Source organism: Tinamus guttatus, unplaced genomic scaffold (genome assembly GCF_059628265.1).
Source record: "Tinamus guttatus ecotype Peru unplaced genomic scaffold, ASM5962826v1 Tinamus_guttatus_pri_ptg000208l, whole genome shotgun sequence".
Classification (NCBI taxonomy): Eukaryota; Metazoa; Chordata; class Aves; order Tinamiformes; family Tinamidae; genus Tinamus; species Tinamus guttatus.
The window spans coordinates 45,299-72,094 of NW_028288742.1; the positions used below are offsets into that span (position 1 = coordinate 45,299).

General features: G+C 37.7%; 1 protein-coding gene across 1 annotated transcript; it reads left to right on the forward strand.

The window, feature by feature from the left end:
* Nucleotides 1–24,305: 24,305 nt before the first annotated feature.
* On the forward strand, nucleotides 24,306–26,191 carry CHRM3 (cholinergic receptor muscarinic 3). The gene has a single exon (XM_010224205.2). The coding sequence runs from the start codon at nucleotides 24,345–24,347 to the stop codon at nucleotides 26,151–26,153; it is 1,809 nt and encodes a 602-aa protein (XP_010222507.2). The 5' UTR covers nucleotides 24,306–24,344; the 3' UTR covers nucleotides 26,154–26,191.
* The last annotated feature ends 605 nt before the right edge of the window (nucleotides 26,192–26,796 follow it).

Here is a 26,796-nt window from a genome sequence, read left to right on the forward strand (position 1 = left end):
TTAACCAAACTGACAACAAAGATTGTCACAAATGAAAAAATGACTTTCTGCAGTGAAGAAAATCCTTGTAAGGATTTATATAAGCCCTTGGTGTGCAGCCTCCAAGGTAAAAATGGACTTGCAGATATTTTTGTGATTTTTATTTTGTATACTCTGAGAAGAAATGATCTGTGAAAGATGTTCTTGTTAATGTTATTTATTACTATGAAGATTCCAGAGTATAATCTCCCACTTATAATAATGCAGGAAGGAAAAAAAAAAAAAACAGCAAGTAGTGAGGCAGTAAAGAAATTACCTGAGACTGAGGATTTGGTCTCTAGATACTCCGATATAGGAAGTGTCTTATTCACAGCAATTTTTTAAGGAAGAAAATGTTTTGCTTAGAATGAGTCATTGCTGCAATTATCTATTTCCAGCATAGATATTGCTCACATAGGAAATACAATGGAGATCTTACCTTGAAACCCCAAACATTTCCTTTTTAATTTCTAAATTTAGCTTTGTAGTACTTTGAAACAAATATACTGTGACCGGTTAGAGGTAATCCCTGTAAGCAAACTGCTTTCTTTATTTAAGTCAGTATGAACTCATCAAACATTTGTACGGCTCACTGCAGTTAGCAATAATTGTATTGAAATGTCATTTACAACAGAATACCATAATTCATTAAGTTATTTTAATGAAGTAGTTCAAATGGTGTCTCTTAGTAGTTTTCTTCGATATTGGTTTTCTTTAGTTTAAAATTGTGTGCCATGTGAAACAGGATCAATACATCTGCAATTTCTGTATTTCCTTTTAGCTACTTTTATTGATTATTTTTTGCTTGACGAAAGCATTTTTTCCTTCACGGAATTTACAAAGGTCTTTTGAATAATGATGTGCTCCAAAGGAAAACACAGGAACTAATCACTGAGATTGCTTCATGGTGTAAATCTTTGTCTTGAGAGACTAATTGGAGTATAACTCAGGGAAAGAGCATTTCCACACATGAGATCACTTTTTGTCACATGTGGGTTCTACGCATGTGGGAGTAATTTAGGAATGTACTTTCTTCCCAGGTTCTCCATACTCAGAGGAGACATTACAAGGGAGCTGCATTGCCCAAGCTTACTGCTTTTGTGTATGCTCTGTGGTGACACACGGGCTGTCATCTGACTGAGCTGGTGCAAACACTGCAATTTCAGCCCTCCTGCCTGGTGGTCGGAGAGGCACAAGGGCCCCACTGCAGGAGCAGGGTGAGACTCTCTTTCATGCTCCTGTACTTCGCCTAAGCAAGAGGAACAGTAATTTGGTCTTGCTTTTGCCACCTCTCTCCCCTGGAAATCAAAAGACAGGTTTTCAGTAATTCCCCACTTCTACCCATCAAACAACTTTATATAATTTATTATTTCTTTCCTGAACTTCAGTCCAGTAACTTTATTCTCTGCCCCATTGAGGGAAAAGAACAGGCTCAGGGTGGAAATCAGTTTTGTATGCGCTTGGAATTAATGACTGGTTAAGGACTGGTCTTCATCAGTAGATATGGTCTATAATAATAGAGCCCGAGAGTCCCTTCTTGTGATGCAGAGGTGCTGCGGTTGTCACTGGGATCACTGCTGAGCTGCTATTTCAGCAGAGCTGCTCTTTTCAGGCCAGCTGGCCCCTTACACAGGCTGCATTTATAGCTTTCTAAAGCAACAGGAATTTCTGTGCTGAAGATAATCCATGAGCAGTAACTCCTCATTGCTGGGAACAGTTCCTCAAGTTACTGTTACTAGAACTTTTGTATACGAATGCAAGCAAACCATAAATACCTCCCCAAAAAAAGGAAGAAAAACTTTTGTTTTTGTTGTTATTATTGTTGGAAATGGAACTAGCAAGAGCCTACAAGCACAGAAAGACACAAAAATATGATTTGTGTGTCAAAAAAAAGGTGGTAAACCATTTTTATTTTTATTGAAGGTTAGAGACTTCAGAAGATGGGAACTTTAAAACCTGTAATCACATTTTTACTGCATTTCGGATGTGAGCATTGTGAAGTGAGTTTTTTTCTGTTACAGTTGTCTCTGATGCACATAACATTTCATCCAGAAAAGTACATATGTTTTCATGATCTATAATAACAAAAGTCTGTCATTTCTCTAGTACAGAATCCTTATATCATGAGACATTTAGCTGCCAAATAAGCAAATAAGCTCTTCTCTTGTATTTGTTTAAAAACCCTTACCTTTTCATCAATTCATAAAATCTATGGACAGGTATAACCAGTGGGACCCTCTATCTCCTCAGCTTGCTAACACAAGTTTCTTCTTGCCATACTTTTTTTTTTTTTTTTCTCAGTTTCTCCAGTCCTTCAGCATTTTAAGAATTTCCATCAGAGCTTTGGCCATATCTTAAATGCTGAGAGTTCATAGAGGCAAGAAATATTCCTTTCTGCTCATATAAAATTGTGTGTCCTCCTTTCAACACTGCAAATAATCCTCTCTTCTTGGAGCCAGACCGTGATTTCTTTACCTACAATGGGTATGCCCAGCCTATGATTTATTCCTGGGACTCTTGTGCTCTGCTCCTTGGAATAATTTAGCTAAACACAGCCCAGGGGAGAAATAGTATCTCACAGATTTTGGCTGGAAATCCAAAACCATTTGATTCCTTTCAGCATTTTAGGTAGTTCTCCTGCACTTGCTGCTTAGCATAAACAGAATGTTTCCTTACTCTCTCTTTATATCTCAAGGGCTCTCATTCCTCTAACTGTTCTCTCTTTCTTTGATCTTCAAGTAGTTTGTGTCTTGTACAGACTTGAGTTGGCTGGAACAAAACGGCCTATCAAATTGTATCACCACTGCATTGTTTTGCCTTCAGTCTTTTCAGTATGAGGTATCAGAGAAGTACACATCAAGTTGAGTATCATACAAATGTCTAAGGTTAAGTGAAATTAATTTAAACCACTAAGCACAAAAGCATACTGGTAAGGAAAAAAAATCTTTAAATCATCTAATTATTATTGTTGCTTCATTTATATGGTGAAATTTCAGTTCAGAACCTTGAGAGAACTTTCTTCCTTGAGGTAAACAGATAATATTGTTATTGCTGAAGGAGTGAGAGGCATGTAGCTCCCAAGAAGGCTTATAGTGTTAAGGATGTCAGCTATTGAAGAATCCATTTTAAAACCTTAAGCCTGAAATCTATCCTCCCTTGTGAAGCTTTCAGTTCACCTGTTAAAAAAAACTACCAAAACAGGATTAATTTAGAATCAGAGAACAGGCATCAAAAGATAAAGATCTCTCTCCAAAGAAGTTTATTTATTGTAACTTCTGCAAACTTCAGATTTAATATTATGCACTGCCAGATTAATCTGAACAGTTAGTTAACATTTCAAAAGAATGTGACATTGAAGTAGAATAATATTATAAAAATAATTTTCAGGGAAGGATGATGTTTATAATTGCTTCTTCATATTTTATTCCATTCTCTTCTAAAATATATTCTGAATCATGGTTTTAATCTCATATTTGCAAGTGGACTCTTTTAATGAAGAGACACATTCTATAGATCCTTTTTTACACCTAGTTTATAGATTTTTTTTAGACCTATTTACCATGGGCAATTGGATAGGTACGTTTTCATGAGAAATTTTTCTCATCGACACCAATGAGAGGATGTCTTGAAAACAGCAAGCTTTCCAAAAGGTGCTGCTGGAAATCTGTTTCTTAGTGTGCAGCATTGGCCACGATGCCTGCACGAATATGGTAAAGACAGGGAGTTAATGCAGTTTCCTTTGAGAATGAGTCAATATCCATTTTCTCTCTGTGTTTATATCTATGTTTTTTAGCTCTTGCCACAATTCGCTTGTAATGAATAGCATTTGAAAATACACTTGAGGATTCTGACTCATTAAGAAATGTGAAAAAAGTCTTAATATTTCTGTGGAACCATGTTTTTCTATGAAATGTGGTTCCAAGTGCCCATCAAACCCAAGAGATTATAAACATGTATTAGACATATGTATTTTAAAAATAAAATATGTACACTTATGTGTTTATTATTAAGAGTTTTCTAATTAACATAATTACCATCTGAGGTTATATTTTGGCTTGTTGAGAATTTCCAAGCAGGTAATTATTTTTTCCCACAAAGTACACTTTCCAAGAAGTAGAAAGTAGGAAACTTCCTGCAGGAGCTTTCTCTTGTGAAAATCCACTGATTTATTCCTGTAGATTTTATTCAGTAGACAGTGAGTTAATTTTACTTTTACCTTGAATGTCCATGTCCTGTAGGATTTTTCCTCGGATTTTTTTTTTTTTTTGCCAGCTATAGCCTGGCCAGAAATTAAAAATGGAAAGGGGACCTGCAACTCCCAGAAATAACACCTCGCTTGACACTCTTTTATTTAGATGAAATATGCTCTAAGTCATTGCAGCCCAGTTCCAAAGCCGGGCCAAAAATAAATATTAGGCTGCCAGGAGTTCCTACAGGAAGGGAGAGTTCAAATTTCACTTACTTCTTGTTTCCGGTTATTTAGTCGGCATAGTTTTGTTGCAAGCAGAATTTCCAGGCAAGGTTGAATCATGCATCTTCCTCTGATAGGAATTGCCACCTGATCATATTTTTTCCTAGATTTTCATGGAATGGTAGTAGACACTTTTTTTTTCTCCCAAAGCAGCCATTCCCCTTATCTGTACATTGCAATCTGTGCATTATGCCCATTAAAACAAACTGTTAGCAGGAAAGAAAAAAGAAAAAACAAGTTTGCTAAATATGAGTATAAATATGACTGAATTCCCTTTTTTTTTTTTTTCCTAAGCAATCCTGTCTCTAAACCTGCATTATTGGAAAAGAGCTGTGAAGTTTTAGGGCTTTGTTGCATGGCCCTTTGGCTCTCAGATGGAGACATAGAGAGGCAGGGTTGGAGAACACGTGCAAGAGGACTTGGTAGTGGAGGAGTGTCCAAGGAAAGGTGGCAAGCCACCTTAAGCACGCCCGTTGTTGTTTGCTTTGCTGGTTTGTTTCCAGCGCTTATCCTTAGCATTCAGCACCCCATAAAAGAAAGTAGAAGCTGTTATACTTAGCATAAGTACAGCTAGGGCAATAAAATTACTTTCCTAAGGCAGATGTAGGTGCAAAGCAGGAATTTCATGGTGTAATTTACTGCTTCTTTAGAATTTCTGAAACCACATTTAAGGTTAGATTATTACTAGTTGTGCTCAGGTGCTCAAGGTTGCAAATACAGAAAAGCTGCCACCTCCTTGACTGTGCAGAGTGATTTGTGGTCTTAGTTTTTGCTCTGAGGGTGGCTCTGTGCGCTATTACTGCTCGTAGTGGTAGCAACTGCTTGAAAAGTCATAAGCTGAGAAAAGCCTGTTTCTTCTCAACAGCTAACGTAGCTCTTGTGTCTGAGTGAAAAATACTCCGGAATTATTTTTCAGGGACAGAGGATGGAAACTCTTCTCATTTTCTGTAGAACCTCCTGGAAAGACAGTCCCTTACTGGCTCTTGGCATCCTGTGTCCTTGAGAGAGTAGCGAGCAGGCCAAGCTGCTAGCCAAGTCCTTGTGTTACAGAGAATTTATTCTTCTAATTTAAAAACAGGGAAAACCAACAAATGTTGTAGGAGTAACCTACTTATATGTATACTGAATGGCTCACAAAGTAGTTCTGATTGGAGGACTACCTGCAGTAAATCTTTGGAGTCTTTGATGACTCTTCATGGTTATTTCCCATTTCATTCCGGTATTATAAACACAGGCTCTGTAAAAACAAACCTGGTGTTTGCAAATCATAGAAGAAATGATGCCAGACATAAGAAATCAATAATCATTCAGTTCTTGTTTCATAAATATTCCATAATGGTTATGACATACAAGAAGAGTGTGTATGTATTTATACATATGTATGAATTGCGTAGATCCAGTGCACTTCAGTTAATGGCTATTTTTTTCTATTGAATTAACACAGATAAACTGAGGCATGAAACAGACAAAAGGCAAGATCTTGGCTAATTTTATGCAAGCCTGTAATTTGGTGTTCACCTTTTGTCATCTTTGGTCTTGATTTTCTGGATTTCCAAGCACTTTTCCTATAGAATCATTAGCTCATGTGAAACCAGCCTTTAAACTTTTGAAAAATTTACTAGGAGGAATTATATTTTCCAAATGACATAATTACTGCCAGAACTAGAATATTAGCTCCCTGTTTTTGACTTCAGAGATTGACTTCACCAGACTTGACTTTCTCCCTTCTCAAAAGGCAGCAGGGTGAGATATCTGTTTGATCCCTTTGAAAGTATTGGACGCTTAGCCCCAAAATTATAACTTTAACTTATTTCTTCCTAAAGCAGATTAATTCTTTTCCCTAAACCCTGGGGCCTTAGAAAAACTTCAAATCTCAGTAGTTTTCTAAGGTTTGGAAGCTTTAGTTTTAGTTAGAAGCTAAGAATAAGTGGTGAATATGAGTTACAATTTTAGAGCAATACTTAAATTCCATACACTTTGTGCTAGTAGTTACTAGCAACATAGAGATAAAATTAGCATAATCTTATATCTGATTCTGGCATTGAAAAACATCCAATTATTTTCCTTAATGGTTTACTCATGTACATTAAACCACAAATTTGTTTCAATCTTTGGAGCCATGATGTTTTAATTCTTTTGGCAACAATTCTTCTGAATCTTGAGACAAGTCAGGAATGTGTGATATTGAATCAGTCCTTCAGTTTGGGCACACATACCATTTCGAGGATGAAGAGAAACCTACTGTCTTCTTGTAATTCCTTTTGTTCTCCAGAGTCTCCTGCAAGGCCCTTTAGGTCAGCACTGTAATAGAGCTTGATGTAAAAATGCTTGATGCTTGATGCACACTCTTATTAAAAAAAATAAAAAAACACTCAGAGAAACTCAGAGAAATTTTTTAATGAGATAGTGTCTCCAACTCAGTGGACAAATGTATGACTTCCCATCTGTAAACCATACAGATGGAGCTGGCTAGAAAGATTTTGAGGCAAAAGTTTTCCAAAGCAAAATGCACTTTTTATGAAAAGGAAGAATTTCTTCAGAACATGGCAATTCGAATGAAATTTTAAGATGTGAAAAATGTCAAAATGCATTGTGTATGGTTCTATTTAATTAACTACTTTTCTTATAATTTAAATATTTAAAAACTATGCATGACAAAATTAAAGTATTTCAGCACTTACCATATTTTTTTACATTATCAAAATGAAAAGATTCCAAGAGAAAAATCTCCAGAATTTTAACTATTGACTTGTTATTCCAGTGCTAAAGAGGCAGTTTTATAAAATCAATGTTTCCTTAGAACAAAAAAATGCTATTTATACGTCCACTTCTACCTAATCTTCAACCGTTCTATCAAGCAAGCTTTCAAAGCTTTCTCTGGTCAAAGTAGTGTTTTTTACCATTACACTGGTAACTCTGTGTACTTTTTTACATTTTCATGAAGGATATTGCAGCACTTTTTGGAGCGTTCACCAGACTATACTCTTAGAAGTCCAGGTGTGTTTTTATTCTTCCTTTGCCTGTAGAAGGTTTCTTAATTATTGCCTCAGGAATAACTGGGAACCACATCTACTTTCATTAAACTACAGAAAACAGTCTTTAGACGTAGCCAGTATTTTTTCCATAGCTCATACAACACTGTCGTGGTGCTCTGCTATCTATTGTTGTTATATGTGAACTATATTTTAATTTCTGAGGAGCTTTGATGTAAACAGCTAATACCAAAAAAGAGAAACCTCTTCCACCGAATGGTTAACCCATAGGAACTGGAACCTTGAAGCAGCAGGTCTCCACATTAAGTTCAGAGATTTATTCCATGGGTATCATCAATTATATTGCAGGTGTGGGACCTTTCTGATAAACTACTGAAATGGTGAAGAAGAGGCTTTGGCAGTATTTGAGAGCGCTACAGGTGACTTGATTGATTTGATGATTTATCTGTTTGGGAGTAGAACTTGCCTTGGCAATCAGTGCTCATATAAAAGCAACTAAGGAACCTCTCCATAGATTCATGCACCAGTTGCACGAGAACCAGCTATGCAGCTAGTGTTGCAGTTTGAAGAGGGGGCAAATCTGATAAGAGATGAATCCCCCTGCATTCCAGCTGATCCTCAAAGGTTAGAGGGACTGGAGGCAGCTGGACTCATCTCTTAATAGGGACAGAAATACAGTGGTAGCTATAGGCCTGACTCTGGCAGTACTGGATTCATGAACAGACTGTTGACTGTAGGTCCGGTCACCTTCAAAACAGCCAATCAAGTTCACAAACAGTATGATCAACTGTAGGCCCAACTCCAGCACTATATGGATCCACGAACGGTTTGTTGACTGTGGGTCCGATCGCCTTCAAAACTGTGAACTGAGTTCACGAATAGTATGATTTATTCAAATGCAACATTTATAAAGCAGGTTTCGGATGTCCATACAGGAAATTCTCTACTACAGTGTGGGATTCTTAGCTAGTTCTGATGTACAAATGTGCAGCCATCACTCACCCCCAGAAGATGGGCGAGGGCTCTCAAACTTGAGGAGTCTCCTCAGGCTTCATCCTGACCCGAGGGGAGGAAGGGGGTTCAACCCATCAACTGATCCAGAAGTTACCATAGAGTCTTCTCTCTCCACATTTCTCTCCTTAGTTCACCTTTTATATATTTTCTTTTGCATTTAGGTGGAGCTTGAGTGACTCTAGTCATACTTACTTTCGTTACTGATTGCTTTAAAAAGTCTCTCGAGCTAATCGAAAATCTAGAGAGCATGCTCAGTGAGGAGTGGTCATTCCTTGGAAGTGGGTAACTTTGGGGATGGGGTTGTGTATTGGTGTTATAATGAGCTTAGAATGAGGAAAAGTTTGAGCAAAGTCTATCAGAAGGGACTGATCTGCCAGCATTTGTTGGCCCAGCAGCAGACATCGTACTACGTGGCCTATGAGCTGTGTGGTGCAACCAGGTTGCCACCTCTGCAGGGAGTGCAACAGAGTTTGGCCACAGTGTCTTCACTCCGTTCCACCCTCCATTCACTCATTGGCTGCACGGCACCATCAGATTACCACCTCCACAAAAACATTGCCAACAAAGTTTGGCCATGGTGTCTCCATTCTGCTCCACTCTTCATTTATTAGCGTGTGCTAGAGGGGCAGATTGTGTTGCTGAAGGAGTCATGGTGAAGTAGCTCCCGTACATACCAACCATCCTGGAAGTGGTAACTATCTCTCACCTTAAGCAAGCCTCTGCAATGCCATAACTTCTGTTAGGACTTAGTTTTTCTCTAATTTCCCCTTTCTTGAGCAGTTTTCCCAAATCCTAGATCTGCTTCCCTTTGCCCTTTCAAGCAGACTGCAGTCAAACAGTCAGGAGAGGAGGTGGTGGAGAACAACAGCTCCACACCTGGAAGTATTGGCAAGCAAAGCTGGCTGGTCACAGAGAGTGGTGTTAAAGGTACTGCGTGACCCACAAGAACTTACATCATAGAAAGCCATTAAAGGGATCCGGGTTGCTTGCCATTTGCCACTAAATCAAAAAATTTCAAATCTATTGAAGAGCATGATAGTGCATTACAACCCAGAAATGAAGAACTCCAGTCCTCTAACAGAATTCTACTAACGACAAAAGAGGCAATCCAGGAAGCCTCTGAGCACACAGGAGTGCAGCACTTGAGCCACTGGCAGTTCCCCCTACAAAATCCTTTGCAGATTGGATTTCAGACTTGAGAACAAGAGTCACATATACAGAGACTTTGTAAAGTAAAAAAAATTGAGCCGACGAGTACCAATTTGTTAACCAAGTGGATGGGCAGCATTTCACAGTTCTGAGTGATCTGCACATCCCCTGTAAGGTATCTGGCACCTTGCAGGTCCAGGTTGCTGAGCAGAGTTGGGCCCAGCTCACTAAGCTCATGGTCTACTTCAATGCAGAAGCATCGCTGAGAAGCAGTGAAAAGGTCTCTACTCCATTTAGATTTAATAAATCAAATGTAATCCAGACACACAAAATAAGGTTCAATATTTAACTGGCTTTAACAAAAAGGTCAAATTTGAATAGCATTCCTATTAGCTTTAAGGAATTTTCTGCTGAAGGTATGAATACGTCTTACACAATAATTCATTTGGGGCTTGGACATCACTATTAGATAAATTGATTTTATATACATTAATAAAAATGGGGTATTAAAGTGACTTCAAGAATGAAATGAGACCCATAAGGAACAGAAACCAAGATAGGCTATTGACTTCTATAACAACAACACAGTATTGCTTGTGTGGGGGTACGTGTGCACACGAGGGACTCTGTGTTTCTGCATAAACCATGGAATAAATTTGAAATTCATAAATGGAATAGGTCTTTATATTGAAATTGTTGATTTCTGAGAATTTTCTTTGTATATACTTAGGGGAACTAAAACGATTGATTAATTGATTTGGAAATTTCTTTACATTTTAGAAGAAGAAATAAAAAAGAAATGTCTAATTCATAAAGAAGGAAGAAATTGTTTCCCATCCACATATTTAACAATTAAGTAATCTGAGTTTACTTGCCTTTCGTATAAATTAAAGTGGACAGTATAGCAAAAATTACTTAATGGAATGACCTGCCTTGACAAAACGTTCTAAAGAAGAAATTAGTTTTGCAAATTCACTAGATTTGCAAGCTAAGACATTCTTAATTAATATCAATGGATATTTTTTTGGAAGATAGTTAAAATAGTGAAGATTATAATATGAATCCCATAATATGATTATGGGATATGGTCAAGTACTTAATTCAGCCTAGAAAATGAATAATGTATATGTGAAGTAAAGGTAAAACCACATGAGTTCTTCATCTACTGCTAAGATGAGAGCACCCAGAGTGCTGCCTGTCTGAGCGTGTATCAATTATCCTTGTACTTTTTGTTAGCAATGTTGATGTATAGGCTCTTTGTATGAAAGATAGAATAGACATATAAATAGACATATTAAAACATATGTTCTTTTCCTTTTAGGTTATCACTGGTGCTCCTTGCCTTTTAGTAGAGCAACACATGGTTAGAAAAAGTTGGTACCAGCTAAGCTTTAGCTACACAGGCTCACAGCCTGAACGCTTGATAACCCTACTGTTCCTGCAGGCTTGATTCCTACCCTGAAGTTTCCATGAATGCATGAAAAAGCCCAGCAAAAATCACTGATATTCATGACTGAACTCCAATCTGCAGTATTGTAAGAGCTGTAACTGGAAAGCTGATTTGTGCTCTTTTGATACCAGTTCAGCTGTGCACCTGGATACTTCCCAGCCACTTGAAAGAACAGCAAAGTCTGTGCTTGGCGCTGAAATGGCATCCCTGGGAACGTGCTGGCCAGGATCCCCCAGCCTATCTTCTTGTTTGGCTCATGCAGAGAGCAAACTTCCAACCTGTAGTTGCTTTGGGGTGATGAAAGGTTCCAAATAGGTTATTCCCTCTAGAGATTTTGTGCTATATTTGACTGAATCCCCAACCGCAAGCTCCCTGGGTGCCTCATCCCATCATTCTCTGAAATGCGCTAGACTTTGCACGGTAATTGGAGCTTTAACTATCCTCCATTGGTATCTTCTGGTAGCACAAACTCCATTTCTTGCTACTTCTGCTATAGGCTAGGTGTGAGTGAACACACATGCCTATGAGTATTTCCAGTTTCTCTTTCTCCAGAAGCCAAATTCTACAATCTAAATAATACAAAGGCTTGTTTTCATCAAAACATTTTCGTTCTACCTTACAAAGTAAGAGAGGTGAGAGGCTTTGAAAATGTCTTAAATTGTTTGCATGGAAAAAAGAAGTTGGAATTACAAAGAAAATACGTTGAAATAAATCCAGCGCGAGGTCATGCAGCATTGGAATTAATGACAATATTTCCAATGACATCAACATTTATTATTTTCCAACCCTCACTTTTTATAAGTAGAGCAGAAATTTTTGTTTCTGGTTTCCAAAAAAGCTCTTCGTCTGCCTTATGAAAGGAAAAACAAGTATTGATGGGTAGAGACAGTCTAGCGAAAAATTAATTCATCCAGGTCGTATAATTTGAAAATTTCTTCTATTAGCAAATAGCTATGCTGTTCATTACTCGTTTTTGAATAAGGTCATCAGAATAGAACAGTAGAAACTCTTATTTCTGCTGATACTTTGCATCTCTGAAGTTGTTTCTTCTGGTAAGCTAATGAATATTTTTGCCCTTGTCTGATATAATTTGCCTCTGCTTTGGCAGCAAAAGTCACTTCCTCCTGTGAGTGAATGAGTGATAAAGGACAGATGGAAGGGCAGAAATGTACAAGTGCCATTGAAACACTCGTCTTTGAGTTTTAATATTCTGCAGCTACAGATGTGTAATGCTTCTGTTGCAGTCGAAAGCACAGCCAGCAAGGGAATATTGGTAGGTTTCTGTGAATCCTTAAGAGTTTCAGCTTATTTAAACTCACTAATAAACTGGAGGTTGGAGGATGCTGACTGTACAGATACATTTTCAGATGGAAATGCCCTGAGTTAGATAAGTAGAAATAAAGATTAGCAAGAGCTGTTGATGCAGGAGTGCAGATATTTGGAAAAGCAAGCTACAGGCAACAATGAGATTTAAGCACACTCTTACTTTGGCAAAAGCTAAGGATCTGTTACTACAACAGAGTGCCCATGATTCAGATTTGTTCCTCATGGGTAAGTCTGGGCCCTTGACAGTGTTGCCAGTTCCCTGGTCCCTGTCCTTCTATGGACCATTTGTAAGCTAGTTTATATTATTTTCTTCAAAATCAGACTTGGGAATTGCAAGCCAATTCCTGAATTATCACTAAGCTCTGTAGAAATACAGATAATCTGCATCTCTGAAATTGCGCCACATTTGCAGATTACGTGTAGAATTTTCAAAAATAACTACAGACCCTGACTGCTGAATGCCTCCTGAAATACAGTGGGTACTTCTCTGTAATATGCAGGTACCCCAGTGCTTCAATTTTAGACAGCTGGAAGATAAAAGGAAGAGGGATGGAAGGAAATGCTTAATACGTAATGAAGCATTCATACTTCTGATGTGGGCCAAGGGGCAGCAGGGAAACTGCATGCAGCCTGCGTCCCCTAAAGTTCCTACTTTGAGCATTGAAATTCCTCTGACCTCTTAGAGTGGGAGAGGAATTTTCAAGGTGGAGATTTTCCTTCTGGCTTTCCACTTCCCACGTTCCACCAACCCAATCAAGAAAATTTTTTTCCTTCTAATTTAGCTGGGACTCCTGGTGGGTGGTTTTAAGTCTTTTGTTGATGATCCCAGACTTTAATAGATTTGCAGAATATAGACCTTTTAGGCTTGAAGGGGCAAATACAGATGATTGTTTGTACAAATTACCTTCTTAGTTTAGAAGCAAAACTCTGTTACTTAGATAGCAACCTTTATGCTTAAAGTAGGTAGATCTCCATGATTTTTTTTTTCTATTTTTCATGTCAAAATGAATGAAACCTAATAAAGAGCAGTCAGGAAAGAATGCAGGAAGCCATGAGTATACTAGCTATGCAGTGAGTGCAAAATGTGTAGAGTAGTAGATGACTACATAAAAAATAAAAAAAACTTTTTGTTGATAGAGTGATTTGAAAATTTTAGAAGCATGCAAACCAAACCCTGCAAAGATACAGGGTTATTTACAGGGTTATTTATTTTGCAGAATACAGGGTTATTTATTTTGCAAAACTGCAAATGCAGAAATTTAGGAATGCATTAGCAATGCACAGGCATTACTAATTTCACAGTATCCTTTCAAAGTAAGGTGGTGTTACTTTCAAGATCTGAATAAGTGATTCCTCCTGTGTGGAAATCCTATGACAGAAGTGGGGATGGACTTCAGTTCCACATTTAACTCATTAACTATGAGGCCTTCCTTTGTCCTGAGTTTGTATATTTTACACTGAACCTATAAGAGTGTGGCTCTAAAACTTCAAGTTTTCAGGATATATTTCAAGTAGGCAGAAAAAGCAGATATTCAAGCAAACAAAAATGCGGCAACCAAATGAAATGCTAGCTTGAAAAGGAATGTCTCACAGGGGCATTATGTAGAATAATTCAAGATAAACTTCTCAGTAGCACCACCCACCCCCTGCCTTGATCCCCATTGAGACTATTGCCACGTCTCCATTTATGTTGCTTTGTAACTGGAAAAAGCAAGCGAACAAACAAACAAAATATAAATTGCCAACAAACCCTCAAAAAAGGGTTGATGCCATTGATAACTATTTGCTTGTCGGCATATGATTAAAGCAGAATCACTTAGATTCATTACAACTCTCAGTGTCTGCTACCATTGTTTCCAATTGACTTTAAAAGTCTGTATCTTTCAGCATACAAGCAGGAAGCTGCAATTTGAATGTACCATTTTGATGAAGTTACAGATTCCACCAGGACTTTCTCTTATGTCTGTTTTAGGAAAAATGGAAAATCAGTTGTTGGTAATTTGGCTGCTGGTTTAATTCAGACTTACGCTATTTTAATAATTATAAAATATTTGGGTTATATGTTGGCATTTATTTTAGCTATCCCTATCACAGAATAGATATAATTCAGTTAATTATAATTTTGACCTACGATGTGGACTATATGAGAGGCTACTTAAAATTTTTGTTGCAAATTCCAGACTTTTGCTTCTGAATAGCTGTTGTGCCACCTAGCGGATATTACACCACACTTCTAAACAGATAGAAAGAAGATTTCTTAACGATAAGAGAGGTAGGAATAATGAAACTTAGTGTCAGTATTGATAAAAATACTTACAGTGAAATGTGGAAACAAAGCACTTGGCCTTTTTCCCGTTTGATTTAGTAGCAAAGTGTTCCATTAACATAAACATTTTTCATTTCAATTGTATCCTTGCATTTTACTTATGGCTTTATTAAAGTAACACAAGATATAGAAAGAACACACACATCAACGATCTCTAAATAGCTCTCTTATCCCCCAGTAATAAATCCAGTCCTTAATGAATCACTAGTACATTTCATATGCTTTTATACTTTGATCAAGTTATCAAAATGAAAAAAATATATATATTTCCAAACTTAAAAATCAGGAATTTCCAAATTACAATTAAACAAGTAAATGCACTGAAAATAGTGTTGGTCCATTATCTGACCAACTACCTTCTACTTCACTTGGGAACTCTTCCCCTATTTCACTATTGAACTCTTTTCACTTGGGACCAAACTAAACAATTTCAAACAACTCACAGAATTGTGTGACTTAAAACATTATTTAGAATGGTTTATTATTTCTTATTTAATATTTATTATTATTTAATAAGCAAGGTGATTTATAGCATAATATTCTGACACATGGGGTAAAATTATATGATATTTTCTTTTCATTATGAGTAGCCCCAGTGTCCAAATTCCTGCATAGATTTAATTGCTTAGTAACATTTTTTTTTCTGGTAGCTGAAACCTCTCAATAATTCTTTCTTTCCATGTTTTAAGTAAACCATCTGTTCAATGTGCCAATGTTGGTTTTGCAACAGTAGATAGCAATAATATTTCAAGCAACAATAATGTTAAGTCTTAGCACTATCCAAGCTACATTATTCCATCGTCTGTAAAATTGTCAAAATATCCCTCCTTAATATAAGCTATATTAGGTGGTGTGTATTTTTAGCACCTGAGTGCAATGCATTAGACAGTATAAAATGTGGTATTCAGCAAAACTACAATTTCAAATGGTTTAGGATTCTCCCATATTTAAGAGAACTTCAACAAATGTAAATAATGTATGTTAGAGACCTTTCATATAACAGAACCTGAAGCCAAGTAAAAAATGACATCTGGATCATAGTCTTTGATAGCTCTTTGCTAGATGTAGATGTTAGCACAAATTCTGCTATGATTTTCCCTTAATAAATAGTGAAGTTGCGTTTGTCAAAAACCGAGTTGACAGCAAATTAAATTACTTTCCCCAGAAAAAAACATAGACTTGAAACAGAAAAAAAAGTCCAAATTATGGTCTGACTTTTTGTTTTGTTTTGTTTTTTTTTCTCTTCATTTAAAAGTTTTCCAGAAAAAAAAAATCTATTTTCTAGCCTCAAGACTTGACAGTATTTTGTCATTTCATTTGCTTCTTCCAGACAAATGAAATTGAGAATTTTCCAGGTGTCCTCTTTCAAGTTCAGTGTTGAGGCTCTCTGTCTTCTTTGATATTTTAAAAATGTCCATTTTCTCACTTCCCATTTTTCTCTGATGGTATTTTGTGCCCGAGAGACAGATTAAAAGAAGTATCTAATTTTATAGCATAACCATTTGATTACTTTGTTTTAAACAGATTCATTAAAGATAGTCAGGGAAAAAAGGTATGCTGATGAGGTCTGTTGCTCTGTAAATATTCTCAAAGGCTCGTATTCACATTGAATATTGATTTTAAACATATCCAAAGATTACTTAAAGTAGGATTGGAAAACAAATACAGTAAAATTTACAAAGGGCTTCCTGTCTTATCTGACATGTTCTTGATAACACGCTCTTCTTGAGATTAGTTTGTTCAGACATCATTATTTTTTTAGAGAAGATGAAATGTTTAGTAAAAGAAAAATTCACTTAGAAACCTGCATTTTTAATATGTATAGACACATTTTTCATGCTTATTCAGTGGTCTAATGATAATCATTTATCACTATCTAGAAGGAAAATATAGTTAAGATTAAAAATTCCCATTCTTTTTATTTTCATGACCATATTTTAACATGTAATCTCTAAATACATCTTTTGGCCTATTACCTATGGATGACCTTTCATAAAGAGACAGTTTTTAATAAGGAAATGTGCACAGTGAAGTTTTAGCATCTATTTTAGGAATTTAACATCATAATAAATAACGAAATATTAAGCAATACTGTGTTTAAAAAGTTTATAAACAGTAAAATGAAGAAGTCTCTCAGAAGGTTAGTTTTTTTTTTCCTCAGAGGGAAAAGTAAAGTATGCCCTTACAATGCCTAAACGAGATACAGGGCTGTTTTCTTCCTTCATCTCAGTCTACTTTCATGTTCAAATGCAGCCTGCTAACCAGCCCTTCAGCCACATCTCTGTGTCACAGATACCTACAAGGCACAACCCTGAAACCGGGGGTTTTTCTCAAGTGAGCAAAACTGCTAACCCTGGCTTGTAAACCAGACTACTTTTTGGACCGCACGTCCATCTCCTCCAGTATCAAGCAGACAAGTGGCGAGTGACGTTCACATATCTCTCTGAGGGAGAAACCGTCCGAGGATGTAAGCAAAACCTTGTCTCCACCAGAACGCCTCTCTGAGCTTTAACAGTTATATCTGGTTAGTGAAATCTTACTGTAACCTTAGTTGAGCAACAGCTCATTTGTTTTGGTTTGTGGCAATTCAAAAATTGTGGACGCTTCCTAGGTCAAGCTTTCAGAGGTTTCACTTGGTTGATCTGAGCCGTTCAGAAAATACCCACTAAGCACACTTGCCTGAGAGGGAGCGGGAGCAAGCCGTAAGCCCTTCCGTTGCTCTTACCACTGATACAGCAGTCCCTAGGTTCAGGTTTCATTGGGATGAGCTTAGTCGCTCACTTGGTGAAGGTTCTATTTGGAAATATTTTAAAAGATTTCAGGATAGGGTTTCTCTGAAACTGAAAATCATGAGGTGAGTGTGTACTGAGGCACTGAGCCTATGGAATAAATAAGTAATAAATCACCTGGCTGCACTTGTTCAGTAAGTACCGATATCGGTTTAAAATCATCATCCTTTTAACCATGCAGACCAGGATTTTGATTTGCTTTTTATGAAACATACTAGGGAAAAATATGCAAGAGAATTCGACAGTTAGGTAGCAGATTCAACTTAGATGAAAGTCCTAGGAGCAGAAATACACATCTGGATTTTTGAAATACAGCCAACATGTAATGTGACTTGAGTTTTTTTCTTTTCTGGTCCTAATGGTAGCACAGTATTTATTCTTATTTTTATAGCTGTGTAAATAAGCAGCTGTTTCTACTGAAATCCATATTTGCTAGCTGTTAGAACACATTAATATTCAAAGTCATGTTTCTGCCATAATGTAAGAACCTTCAGTGAAACAATATTACACACAATAAGGTGTGTGTGGAAATTTCATCTTGGAGCTTCTTAAAGACAGCAAAATAATATATTTCTCTGGAATAAAGTGAGGTTGTGTGTTTGTGAATATGCGAATCTAAGGGAAGGAAAAGAAATGGTAAGCTGAAATGTGAAGTATTGACAAAATAACAGAAATATGAAATAAGCAAAGAGAAGTAAAGTGAAGTAAAACTGTGACCGAACTGCTCGTACTGTCTCTTCTATTTGATTTTCCCTAAACTCAGCAGTCTTCACTGAATTAGTCTGTTCCAGAAGTGTGAAATTTACCTGTCTTTTGCAATTCATGAGCATTTCTGCAACTGCTCCCTCCTTCCCCTCCAATGGTTCGTGGTGAGACCCCTCTCTATTTTCTCTCCAGTACCTTTGATAAGCTCTCATTAAAAGAAAAAAAAAGAAGCCCCAAACCACTAGCAGTACTCTAAGGTAAATCTGTATGTGGCAAAAAATAGGGTTTCTTTCTGTTACTCACTGGCTTGAAATCGTAATCTAGTATATTGTACCTATGATTTGTAAGCTCTGATCCTGATAAGAACTTTGATCATTTCACAGCTTCATTTTGTTTTCCTCGCACTGTGCTGCATTTTGTGGGAGTGTTTCTGACCCCTTTTCCACTCGGTTTCAGGCCAGGCTGGCTGTGGCCTCCTGAGGCCTGGCCTGCCGGGAAGGTGCTGCGAGCGGCGCTGCAGTGTGTGCGCTTCTGCCTGAGCCACGCACCCAGGGCCCTCCATTTCCCTGTAGCGCTTTTTATGTACAAACTAGAAAATACATGGCAGTTTTAGAAAGAGAAAGATAATTAAGCTTGCTGTGGTCTTCTAAAGCATTGAAATCCCAGATAAGTGCAGAAAATCTGGTCATGGGTTGAAAATAGCGTTGGGTTGAAAATAGCGTTGTGGTGGTCATGGTGGCGGCGGTAGGTTTGTCCCATGAAAATGAAAGTGTGGTAATACATACTGAATTAAATTACACCTAGATTGCAGGAACTTGTAAGAGTCAGAATAGCAAAGGACTATATTCACCATACTAGTAGCACTTTCTTTTGATCTTAGATGATACCAGCTTGTACTTTTTATGAAAAAAAATGATATAGTGGTATCATCAGAAGTCTGAGCTGATCTTTCAGACTTCTCAAACAACACTTGACATTAGATGTTGCCCTGTAGAGTTTTTGTAAGTGTATGTGTGAGGAGGAGATGCTTCATGGCTTTCATCCTCTGCTTTCTGCCATAATGTCAGGGAAGGAAATTCTGCACCCGACAACACTAATCATGTCTAGCATACAGTTACGTGGCCATTTCAGATCTCTCGTGTACTATCCTGACCTCATCTGCGAGCTCTAGAAAAGATGGCTCTGCTTCCTAAATATAACACTACAAAAAGGATGTTTTCCATCGATGCTGTTTGATGCAAGGATTTCCATTTCGCCGTGGCTAGCCACCCTGACCCACAAGCAATTGGCAGGAGCCGTTTCAACACTTGCTGCGGTGGTTAAGTGACTGCTCATGAGCAATCGCTCACAACTGAACAGTATTCTTGTTTCATGCACACACTAGGTAGTGTTTCACCATTTCCTTTAGAGGAGAATGCTGTTGTACAGTAGGCACATCCCATGTGCCTTTATGAAAATATCTGTGAGCATTTGTGGTGATGAATTTTGAGTATGTGGGTTCTCCATTTGTATAGATGCACCATGTCTAATTAAATGTTCTTTTCGGGCAAGGCATAAGAGTAGCGTTGGTATGAGTATGTGTGAAGAGGTGTGAATGAAAAGCAAGAGTGGTTCCCATCCAGGCCCTCTGCCTGCCTTTCTGCAAATGCCTTTCTGCAGACTTTCATCTCAACAGGGTAGGTGGGATGAACACTGTGCAAGTTTCTGCACTTCTGCAGCTTCTTTGAAGCAGTGTGAGTCAGATCCATGGAGATGTGTTGTGCATGTTTGGTGACCTGAACTAAACGAGCTTTGTGATTGGAAGTGGTATAGCCAGAGGAAACAAAGGAAAAAATACGTGGTGTCCCACAGCTCCTCTAATGGAGGGCAAGTACAGAGAAATTTTTTCAGAAAAATCCATGTAGATTTTCTTGAGAGAAGCATTTTGAAAAGTCTGTAGATTTTTGATTGAAATAAAAGAAAAAAAGGTGACCATGTAGATATCACATAACAGTTTAGATGAAAGAGACTCAGAGAACACGTTAAACACTGTAGCTTACGTTTTATCCATTCATGCTCTTCTCTTCATCTTTTCTTCAAAACTTTGCCTACAGATAGTCTTTGGAATATGGCAAAATGCTGGTCTTTCCTTTAGAAATCTGTTGTCTAATTGCAGGTTCTTCTTTACTTGTTTATAGCCCTTTTGTGGAATAGACCTCAGTGTGTTTCCTTTTATGGAACCATCTTCATGAAACGAAGCATTTACCAATTTAGGTTTGTTCATAAAAGAATGAACTAAGCTTTATTCATCAAGAATAAACAGATTGCTCTGTGCACTGTGTAAAAGAAACCTTCATGGGCTGACTTTAAGACTGATGGCTTTGCTCTGCCCTATCTTTAAAATCAATAGGGGCAGTTCTTAGGAGGGGAATATTTGGTATTTGGTCAGCATCACCCTGCATGGTGCTATGCTTTACTCATTCCAGCAGCAACTGCATTTTGGCAGCTCCACATGCTTCCACATGCAGATACCAAATCTTCTGCAGTTGTAAAACAGCATCGTTCTCATGGATTTCTATAGAGAAAAAAAAATTCTTCGGACATTAAGCCAAAGGTTTCAAAAGTACTGATGGACAAGTGTATACATAAATGTAAAATGCTATGGCTCTTTAGTATACAGTAAATGAATGCATTTGCTGGCATTATATTTTAATTTATACAGAGAAATGCCCCACACCGGCGGCTTCCTTTTGAGGTTTTTCAGCAAAAGATTTGCTTGTTTTCCTTCCCCTTGTCATGTTTCGTCACTCACACTGTTATGAGAAAGTACCGTGGACCCTTCTTCTACCCACCATTTCCTCCATATGCCCTAAATCCCTTGGAAGGCTAATACATGAATTATATATTAGCTGCAAATTATGCATTATTATGTGTTAGGTACAAATTCAGGGCTAGTCTTCAGTATGTTGAAAGGTCTTTATTCTTACTTCTTATATCTATGACGTAAAACTGGTACGAGTAGTTACTCTGTTTTATATTCTCTAATGAAATTTCCCATGAAGTCTGAATCCATCAGGCAGAAGAAATGCGTGATACCCTAGAAACAGAGAAACACATATCTTGATAGTCATATATAATGCAATGTTTAGAAGCTTTATCTGTATCTAGGCATGGGAAAAATTGGGGAATTCTCTTTAGCTTCTATGTTTTTTCGAAGGTTTAAGTCATTTTTACAATATAATAATATTATAGTTATAGTGTGATGTCGTATCAGTGTATGGTTTGTGCCTAATTACAGTATTGTGCATTTATTTTAAATACTAGATTAAAACCAATTCTTTAAAACACATAATTATAAGTTACCTTCTGCTATTTCTGTTGTGTATTTGCTTTTCTGCTTCTCTGCAGAGTTTCCATTTTATGGAACTACTTAAAGACAATTATTTCATATTACTTACATTCCTCACAGCTCTCTCTGAATTGCTTCACTTTTCTGATACTAGTGACTTTTTTCCATGAGAAAATGAAATTTTAAATTTTAGTTTATTTTTATGATAGTGTACAGATTTTGATAAAATAACTCCACAGTATTTCAAAGTAAAAAAAGTTTGAAAAATATGAAATTATCTGAAATTATTTTATATATTCATTTCATTTTTTATCAACAAAGTATTAGTAAGATTAATGAAACAATAGTGTATCATAATAATATCTCATGTGATAAGTCATATCCTGATATTAGTTCTCATTTCATAATGGTGAAAACAGATTAAATTATTTTTGTTTGCAAACTATTAGGTGCAGCTTAAACATTTCATCTCCTTTCCTAGATCAAAGTATCTACTGTTTGTTCTCTATTAAAGCAGCCTGGCAGTTTGATCTAGAAAATAAGATAAGCATTTATTGTATCAATTAAAGCAGCAGCTGTTTTCAAAATCTTTGTGTTATCTGGAAAACTATTCCTAGAAAAAAAAATAAAGCCATCTTCTGTTATCATATGTATGGCTTTATGTGTCAGTACTGCTGATAGTAAAGGAACAGTTAAAATGGTATAAAATAATGAACATTATATTTTAGAAGAGCAGCTTGACAATTAAATGTTCCCAATGCCTGTAAAGTCTTTTAATGTGAATATTCAGGAATATTTCCCTCATGTCCACTTTTCAAAGAAAACAGAAATTGAAATGTCAAATCTTCGATAAAGTATAATCTAAAATATAATTTTAGATTCAACATACCTGAAATTGCTCCAAATTTACAATCACTCTCGTCAGGAAAACAGTAAAATTTAAAATGTACGATATCACAGAGCAATGTTTACTCTTATTATTATGTTTGCATCTTGTGTGATAAAAGGATAAATGCATTATAAATGAGTTAAATTGTATTAGGATAAGGCAACCTCCCTGTAACCTTTTAATAAAAGAGGCAGCTTAATATTTAATTTTCTTTAAATCCCCAAAGATGCTTTCTATGGTAATTATTGTGCATGAGGTAAATGAACTAAATATTGGTATATATGATTTATGGTATATATGTTTTATGGTATGTATGAAAGGAGCTTTAGCATTTAAAATCACTTGGTCCTTTATGGCTTGCTAGCAAAAGTACAAGCACAGTCCAAAGGAAGACAGAATGTAGAAATTAATTAAGACCTTAAACCAGAAACTCCTCTTCTTTTTAAATATGGTATAACATCAGTCCATTTTGATATATTAGGTCATTAAGTCATAATAAATTGAATCTGGGCTGATTCAGAATTACAACAGAAACATTTGAGTTTCACAGCATAGGTTGTAGAACATCTTAGGAACTTAAGGAAAAATTTCTTAACAGTGAGGGTGACAGAGCACTGGAACAGGCTGCCCAGAGAGGTTGTGGAGTCTCCTTCTCTGGAGATCTTCAAAACCCGCTTGGATGTAGTCCTGTGCCATGTGCTCTAGGTGACCCTGCGTGTGCAGGGGGGTTGGACTAGATGATCTCTAGAGGTCCCTTCCAACCTTAAGCATTCTGTGATTCTGTGATTCTATGATCTAAAATCAGCTGAAAACTTTTTCATCAGAGTTCTTGCTACTTGATGAAAAAAAGTGATTGATAAAAATGTATCTAGTGAGTAGCCCACAGAAGTTAATGAAATAATGGGAAATGCAAATTCTTATTCTGAGTATGACTTGATTTTATGTAAGTACTTATGGGAAAAGGTTTAAGGTTTAATTATGAATCCCTTTCATGTTATTTTCCTCTTTTCCTAAAGTGTTTAATGATTTCTCTGACATCTGCCAAACATTTTTTACTGACTCTGGAGACCATACTTTCAAAGGAAATTTTAACATGTGTTGCCCCAAAGATATTTTGAAGTCATTAGACATACAAAATCTTTAGTCCCAATTAAAAAAAAAAAAAAGCCTGAATAGTGCCATGTGTAAAAAGTATGACTGAGAACTTCCAGTATCCTTATCAGAGAGCCAAAATGTCAATGAAAGTGAAACAGTCACAGGGGATATGGTAGCTTCTGACAAACACTGAAAGCAGACTTTGTATAGCTACACTTTAAGTAATGAAAGATGGGACAATATTGGGGTTTATCATTAGCGGTAGCTGCAGGTGGCTGAGGCTGGGGCTGTGTTTTGCGAGTGTCACGGGAGCACTAGTGTCCAGAACTGACTGTGACCTGGGAGGCTGGGAGCTGCACATCTCATTTGGTTTTTGAAGGTTCCCAGAGAGCAGGTTGTTAAGGTGTAAGGTTCAGGGCCAATCCTTTATAGAGTTATGGGGACATTTTAGTGCTATTGAGGATTCAAATTCTCTTGGGATTTTGGTATCCTGCAAGTGGATGTTTTGAAGGAAACAGTATACAAATACTACAAAGAGTCACATGTAATCACAGCTCTACGTTGAAGACTGCCACATGTTTGTTAGAGCTATTATTGTATATTAGACCTATGTTATGTATTAGAGTGTCACAGACAGCTTTGCTTGTAAAGATAACTTTCAAAGTGCTTGGGAGATTTTATGCATATAATAATTTGGAAAAAAAAATCTTTTACTGCTATCACTTGTTCACTTGGGTGTTTTTCTCTTTTGTTCTATTTTCGCCCACTGCAGACTATGTCAGAGAGCCACAATGATCATGCACAATAACAGTTCAAACTCTCCTCTGTTTGCAAATGTGAGCTCCTTATGGAAGAGAGATTCCCATGGACCAGGACTACTTGACGAAGCAGCATCGCTCATTGGCAGCTATGATTTCCCTCAGACAACAGAGAGTTTTCCCTTCTCCACTGTGAGATCAGCAAATACGTCCCTAAATGCCACAAGCAAAGACCCTCTGGGTGGGCACAGTGTCTGGCAAGTGGTTTTGATTGCTTTTCTCACTGGGACCCTTGCACTGGTGACCATCATAGGAAACATCCTAGTAATTGTTGCGTTTAAGGTTAACAAACAACTGAAAACAGTCAACAACTACTTCTTGCTAAGTCTTGCTTGTGCAGATTTGATCATTGGAGTAATTTCCATGAATCTCTACACCTCGTACATCATCATGGGCCACTGGGCTTTGGGAAGCTTGGCCTGTGATCTTTGGCTCGCCCTTGACTATGTCGCCAGTAATGCCTCCGTCATGAATCTCCTCGTTATAAGTTTTGACAGGTATTTTTCCATCACTAGGCCGCTTACGTATAGAGCCAAACGAACAACCAAAAGGGCTGGAATTATGATTGGTTTAGCGTGGGTCATCTCTTTCATTCTTTGGGCCCCTGCCATACTGTTTTGGCAGTATTTTGTTGGGGAGAGGACTGTCCCTCCTGGCGAATGTTTCATCCAGTTTCTAAGTGAACCTATCATCACTTTTGGCACTGCCATAGCTGCCTTTTATTTGCCAGTCACCATTATGAGTATTTTGTATTGGAGGATCTACAAGGAGACGGAGAAACGCACCAAAGAGTTAGCAGGGCTCCAGGCTTCAGGCAGCGAGGCGGAGGCGGCGCGCTTCGTGCACCAGACCGGCAGCTCCCGCAGCTGCAGCAGCTACGAGCTGCAGCGGCAGAGCATGAAGCGCTCCTCGCGGAGGAAATACAGACGCTGCCACTTCTGGCTCACCATGAAGAGCTGGGAACCCAACACAGACCAGGGAGACCAAGAGCACAGCAGCAGTGACAGCTGGAACAACAACGATGCTGCCGCCTCTCTGGAAAATTCAGCCTCCTCCGACGAAGAAGACATTGCTGCAGAGACCAGAGCCATCTATTCGATCGTGCTGAAGCTACCTGGTCACAGCGCCATCCTCAACTCCACAAAACTACCTTCTTCAGAAGATTTGCATGATTCAGGGGATGAACTGCAGAAATCTGACACAGATTCCAAGGAAATGAAAGTTAAAAAAATGCACCCTCCAAAAAGTTTTCAGGATGGTGGAAGTTTCCAAAAGAGCTTTTCAAAGCTTCCTATTCAGCCAGGGTCAGCAGTAGAATCGGCCACAGCATCTGACGGCATTTCACCAGTGGCCAAGACATCTTCAGCCTTGCCTTTGTCCTTCAAGGAAGCAACCCTGGCAAAAAAGTTTGCCGTGAAGACCAGAAGTCAGATCACCAAGCGAAAACGGATGTCACTTATCAAAGAAAAGAAAGCGGCACAAACGCTCAGTGCCATTTTGTTGGCCTTCATCGTTACCTGGACCCCCTATAACATCATGGTTCTGGTGAACACCTTTTGCAAAAGCTGTATCCCCAAACCTGTCTGGGACCTGGGGTACTGGCTTTGCTACATCAATAGCACGGTGAACCCCGTTTGCTATGCACTGTGTAACAAAACTTTCAGAACCACTTTCAAGATGTTACTGCTGTGCCAGTGTGACAAACGGAAACGACGCAAACAGCAGTATCAGCAAAGGCAGTCTGTCCTTTTTCATAAGCGGATCCCGAGGGAGGCTTCCTAGAGTAGTGTTTTTTAAACAAATAAAACAATAATGGGGGAGGATGGGACGGGACAGAATGGGATGCAATGGGATGGGATGAGATGGGATGGGATAGGGAGGGAGGGTGGTTCCAGGGTGCTGATTCAAACATTTAAACATCAAGACGTGAAAGCAGCTGTCAGGCTTATGTATCCTTTTAATAAATCCAGTTTAATATAAAAATCAAATTCGCATTCATCAAAAACTAGCAAACTTCAACGTTTTTACTAAGGAATGAAAGACTTAATAAAGTTTTCCTACAAAATTGCAAGAAGCTGTATAGCAATTATAAACCCATTACTGATCTGCCCAGCTCTTTGATTGTAATCAACTCTGGGATCTCAGGTAAGCACATCTAGCTAGCCCAACTCTTCTGTTTCCAAGGAATCCAACAACTTTCAATTCAAGTCATGTATGGATGTAGCAAGCTAGCAAAACAGGATTATGAAATTATTTGAGACACTGTATAGGTTGCAGAATTGCTTGTTGTTATCCAAGTAGAGCTTCCTGTCTACTACTCTTTCGGTGTATTGTTAACTGTATCCCTGACTCCTGATTACAGAGTATTTATGTGTGCAGCTCATGTTATATATAAGTGTATGTGTGAGTGTGTATGTATGCATAA

Coding starts and splice junctions, on each gene's coding strand:
- CHRM3 (XM_010224205.2), top strand. CDS start 24,345: ATGATCATGCACAATAACAGTTCAAACTCTCCTCTGTTTGCAAATGTG.